The 5,773-nt window shown below is 44.6% G+C and overlaps 1 protein-coding gene across 1 annotated transcript; it reads right to left on the bottom strand.

The window, feature by feature from the left end:
• Nucleotides 1–700: 700 nt before the first annotated feature.
• LOC138880959 (uncharacterized) lies at nucleotides 701–1,153 on the bottom strand. Its single transcript, XM_070161146.1, has one exon. It carries the CDS (start codon nucleotides 1,151–1,153, stop codon nucleotides 701–703), a length of 453 nt encoding a protein of 150 aa, XP_070017247.1.
• Nucleotides 1,154–5,773: the final 4,620 nt, after the last annotated feature.

The raw sequence follows: 5,773 nt of genomic DNA, 5'->3' as shown, positions 1-5,773 counted from the left end.
ATGCTTAGGGGTGTTTGATTGGTAAGACTCAGGCGCTCGTTGCGGCCCATTGATTTGGGTTGTGACAGATAGTTGCAGGACTACCAAAATGGCAGATGAGGTTGGAATGCACGAAGTCTACTACAGTTTTCTTGGTGACATATTTGAGGGTAATTGCTTCAACCCACTTTGTGAAGTAGTCGATAGCGACCAATATGAATCTATGCCCATTTGAAGCTTTCGGCTCAATCGGCCCAATGACGTCCATACCCCAGGCAACAAATGGCCAAGGTGCTGACATGGGATGCAGTTCTGTAGGCGGTGCATGAATCAAATCACCGTGCACCTGACATTGGTGACATTTTCGGACGAAACTGAAGCAGTCCTTTTCCATAGTCATCCAGTAATAGCCTGCTCGTAGGATTTTCTTTGCAAAAAGATACCCATTCATGTAGGGTACGCACACTCCTGCATGTACATCATACATGATTCTTCCGGCTTCTTTGACATCAACACATCTTAACAAGTTGATGTCTGGAGTCCTTTTGTACAAAACATCACTGCTCAGGAAGAAACCACTTATGTACCGTCTGATGGTTCTCTTTTGGTCCCCACTGGCTTGCTCGGGGTACTCTTTAGTTTTCAGAAATCTTTTGATATCATGATACCATGGATGAATACTTGGTTCTGCCTCAGCCGTATTACAGTAATCGTGCCTTTCCTAGATTTGGATTTCCAAGGGATCAATGTGGGCATTTCCTGGGTATGGCAGCATCGAGGCCAAAGTAGCAAGTGCATCGGCCAGTTCATTGTGACAACGAGGGATGTACCTGAACTCTATTGTCTTGAATCGCCTGCTAAGATCTTCCACATGTTGCCTGTAGGGAATAAGTTTGACATCTCGAGTCTCCCATTCTCCCTGAGCTTTTCGGATAATCAGATTTGAATCTCCCATGATTAACAATTCTTCGACATCTTGGTCGATTGCCATGTTCATACCTATAATGCAGGCTTCATACTCGGCAATATTGTTTGTGAAGAAAAACCGAAGTCGGGTTGTGGCTGGATAGTGCTGACCAGTGGGTGAGATCAAGATTGTCCCAATTCCAACGCCTTTTGCGTTCACAACTCCATCGAAGAACATTTTCCAAGCACTGGTGTCTTCTGATGTCATCTCGATTGAATTCACCTACTCATATGGAAAGTAAGTACTCAGAGGTTAATATTCATCATCCACAGGGTTTTCAGCTAGGTGATCTGCTAAAGCCTGGGCCTTTATTGTCGTGCGGGTGGCATAGACTATGTCAAACTCAATGAGCAGGATCTGCCATTTTGCTAACCTCCCTGTGGGCATCGGCTTCTGGAATATGTACTTCAAAGGGTCCAACCTGGTAATGAGGTAAGTGGTATAGGCCAACAAGTAATGCCTAAGCTTTTGAGCGACCCAAGTTAGAGCGCAGCAAGTTCTTTCTAACAAAGTGTATTTGGCTTCATAGCTGGTAAACTTCTTGCTCAGATAGTAGATGGCCTGCTCTCTCTTTCCGTCACATCATGTTGCCCGAGGACGCAGCCAAAGGAATTTTCCAAGACTGTCAGATACAAGAACAGAGGCCTTCCTGGTTCAGGTGGGACCAAGACTGGCGGGTTTGACAAATATTCTTTGATTTTGTCAAAGGCTTCTTAACACTCATCCGTCCATTTAATCGCTGCATCTTTCTTTAACAGCTTGAAGATGGGTTCACATGTTGAAGTCAACTGAGCAATGAATCGGCTAATGTAATTCAACCTTCCCAGCAGGCTCATAACCTCTTTCTTGGTTCTTGGAGAAGGCAAATCCCGAATAGACTTTATCTTTGTTGGGTCTAGTTCGATGCCTCTCCGACTGACTATAAATCCCAAAAGTTTGCCAGACGGAACTCCGAATGCACATTTCGTCGGATTTAGCTTCAAATCATATTTACGTAGCCGCTCAAAGAATTTTCTTAGGTCCCGAACATGGTCATCCTGAGTTCTGGATTTGATGATCACATCATCCACATACACCTCTATCTCTTGATGCATCATGTCATGAAATATGGCAGTCATGGCCTCATGTAAGTTGCCCCGACATTTTTCAAACCAAAAGGCATGACCCTGTAATAGTAGGTGCCCCAGGGTGTGGTGAAAGCTGTCTTTTTCGCATCTTCTTCATCCATCAACACCTGGTGATATCCTGCATAACAATCCACAAAAGACTGTATTTCATGTTTGGCGCAGTTATCAACAAGGATGTGGATGTTTGGCAGAGGGAAATTGTCCTTAGGGCTTGCTTTGTTCAGATCTCGGTAGTCAACGCACACCCGAATTTTCCCATCTTTCTTTGGCACGGGAACTATGTTAGCCAGCCATGTGGTGTATCGGACCACTCGGATCACTCCCGCCTTTAACTGTTTTGTGACCTCTTCTTTAATATTATCACTGATATCAATTTTGAACTTCCTCTATTTTTGCTGGACAGGGGAATAATCGGGGTAGGTTGGAAATTTATGGACCACTAAATCGACACTTAATCCTGGCATGTCATCGTATGACCAAGCAAACATATCTTTGAATTCAAACAAAAGTTGGATCAATGTGTCCCTGGTTCTTTCATCTGTGTGAAAGTTTATCTTGGTTTCTTTGACTTCTTCAGAGCTACCCAAATTAACCGGCTCGGTTTCATTTAAGTTCGATTTAGGTTTATTCTCAAATTGTTCCAATTCTCGATTTATTTCCTTAAAAGCCTCTTCTTCATCATATTCCATTTCTTGATTCATTATTTCACAATTAGACGACATGTTTGGATCTGGGCATGAATTTCGCAAGCATGTCATGTTATTTAAAGCCGCATTATTAGAACGGGATTCCCACCTGATTGGGAACGGAGTAGCCTTTCAATTTTGCAACTTGGCATTGGGCCCCATACACAGCACCTCAGCGGTGCTCGAGCCTTCTCCCGGCTGAACCATGTGGGTTTCATACTGCATTTGCCTCATAGCCACACAGATTTCTTCAATTTCCTCGGCCGTGAAGGCCTCATCTTCTTCTTCTTCATTGTACTTGGGCCTGAAAAATGTTCTGTAGAGATGCGGAATTGGCTGAGATAAAACCCAACCATTGCTCTTTCGTTGATTTGCCCACGTCATATCAGCTTCTGTGGCGTGAAAACCCACACCGAAGAACTTCTTGGTGGCAAATAAGGTGATAGGTTCGATGATACCTTGCAATGATGCCCTGAGCCCCTTCCCGGGTTTATAACCATGCCTGATCATTTCCTTGGCAACCATAACTGACGCTTTTGAGAGAAAAGGTTGAGGTCAAGGGCTTCCTTCTTCATATTGGTCTGCGACCACAACCTCGAAAACTTGATAGACTATATGTTCACTACCTTCCCTAGCTTCGAGGCATGGGACCAACGGGTCCCGATAGATCGATTTCTCATCCTCTCCGTGGACTATGATCTCCTGATCTTCATATTCCAATTTCACCATCTGGTGGAGAGTGGAAGGTACGACTCCTGCCGCGTGAATCCAAGGCCTTCCCAAGAGGAAATTATAAGAAATATCCATGTCTAAGACTTGAAAGGTCACCTCAAAATCCACAGGTCCAATAGTCAAAATCAAATCGATCTCGCCTATGGTGTCTCTTTTGATGCCATCAAAGGCACGAACACAGACGTTGTTGGGCCTGATTCTCTCAGTCTTAATCTCCATTCTTTGCAGAGTTGAGAGAGGGCAGATATCTACTCTGGAACCGCCATCCAGCATGACTCTCTTCACATAGTACCCCTCACATTTAACTGTTAGGTGGAGGGCTTTGTTGTGGGTGGCCCCCTCCGGGGGCAGGTCATTCTTGCTAAAGGAGATCTGATTGATTGTGAAGAATCTTTCTGTCATCCTCTCCAGTTGTTCCACAGTAGTTTCAATCGGAACGTAAGCTTCATTGAGGGTTTTGATCAACACTTTCTGATGTTCAGTTGAATTCATTAATAGAGACAACAAAGAGACCTGAGCAGGAGACTTTCGGAGTTGGTCAATTATCTCGTAGTCCGCAGTTTTCATTTTCCTGAAGAACTCTTCTGCTTCTTCGGCACTAACTGGCATCTTGAGTGGGAAACTCTTCTTCGTGGCATTATTCACTTCCTCCAGATTGAGGTATTTCTCAGCCGGGTTAGTTTCATTTACTTCTCCTAGGACACATTTTCCTTTGTAGGTTACTACCGCCTCGTTATAATTCCATGGGATGGCAGTAGGATTTGTCATGGACCTTTGCGGTGCGCGGCCAATAACCACGGGCTCATTCAGCCTTGGTGAAATTATTAGCCCCCGTACCACATAGGTCCCTTTTGGCACATACATTTTAGATCCTTTGTTCAGCTCAAACCTTCTTGGAGGGCTCAATGTCACTTGTCCTTTCCTAGGACCCCGGGGCACATAAAGGATGGCATCTTTCGAGGGTACTACCTCAGTTTTGATTTCCATTGTTTTTTCTGTGTTTTGAGGGGTGGGTTTACTCTTCTTCTCCCCTTTTTCTTGCTTTGCATCAATCTTTGGCTTTTTCTCGATGTTAGCAATTGCAATGATGGCTTTCAAGGCAGGATCAAGCTCTTTATCTTCGCAGATCATTCCAATAACCGGTCCATTGTTGTGAGCCGGTAATGGGTTGTTGGTCACATTAGGAATGTCTTCATCCTTTAACACTATCCGCTTTTGTTCTATGAGATTTTCAACAAACCTTTTCAAAGTCCAACAGCTCTCAGTGTCATGCCCTTCCACCCCAGAATGATAGGCACATCGGGCGCCAGGTTGGTAAGAGGGTGACTTTGGGTTTTGCCTATTTGGGGGTACGGGTTGTAACAAACCCATTTGGACCAATTTAGGGAAAAGGCTAGAATATGACTCACCAATAGGTGTGAAGTTCGTCTTCCTGTGCGGCTCCCGAGCACGGGCATTGTAGGGGAAATTATTTTGTGGAGGTCGGGGATTATACTGAGCTTGGTGAGGAAGTTGATTTCTGGGAAATTTAGCTCGGTTTTGGTGAAATTGTTGTTATGGCCTAGTGTATGGTTGTGCATTCATCACTGTGTATGGCTGAAGATCCATAGCATAGGCCGCATCTTGATGGGGGTAGTAGTGTTGTGGGGTTCTTTTAGAGAAATGAAGTCTGGCCGAACGGGGTTTTCTTACACTCGAAGTTGCCATTGCTACTTCTTCCTTCTTCTTTCGGTTTGCTACTCCTCCAGACCCGCCTTGGATTGTTTGGGAGGTAGCCCTTATAGCAGACTGACTCAAGATTCGCCCTGTTTTCAACCCATTCTCAACCATTTCACCGATTTTGATGGCTTCGGCAAACGGCTTTCCCATTGCAGACATTATGTTTTGATAATAATCAGCCTCTTGGGCTTGAAGAAAGACACTGACCATTTTTGTTTCATCCATTGGAGGCTTGAATCAGGCCGCTTGTTCGCGCCATTTGACAGCATACTCTCGAAAGCTATCCGAGGACTTCTTCTTTAAATTTGATAATGAATTCATGTCAGGGGCAATGTCGATGTTATATTGAAATTGCCTGACAAAATCCCAAGCCAAGTCGTCCCAGATATGCCAACGAGATATATTCTGATCTATATACCATTTAGAAGCAATGCCGACCAAAGTCTCTCCAAAGTAGGCCATAAGAAGCTCTTCTTTTCCACCCGCTCCCCGCAACTGGTTGCAGTACCTTTTGAGGTGGGCAATGGAATCCCCATGCCCGTCATATTTTTCAAACTTTGGGG

The sequence above is a fragment of the Nicotiana sylvestris genome, chromosome 11 (assembly GCF_000393655.2).
Source record: "Nicotiana sylvestris chromosome 11, ASM39365v2, whole genome shotgun sequence".
In the NCBI taxonomy this organism is placed as follows: Eukaryota; Viridiplantae; Streptophyta; class Magnoliopsida; order Solanales; family Solanaceae; genus Nicotiana; species Nicotiana sylvestris.
This window is presented reverse-complemented; position numbering and strand designations above follow the sequence as displayed.

Excerpts from the sequence above, each read along its gene's own strand:
- LOC138880959 (XM_070161146.1), bottom strand. The coding sequence starts at position 1,153 with ATGACATCAGAAGACACCAGTGCTTGGAAAATGTTCTTCGATGGAGTT.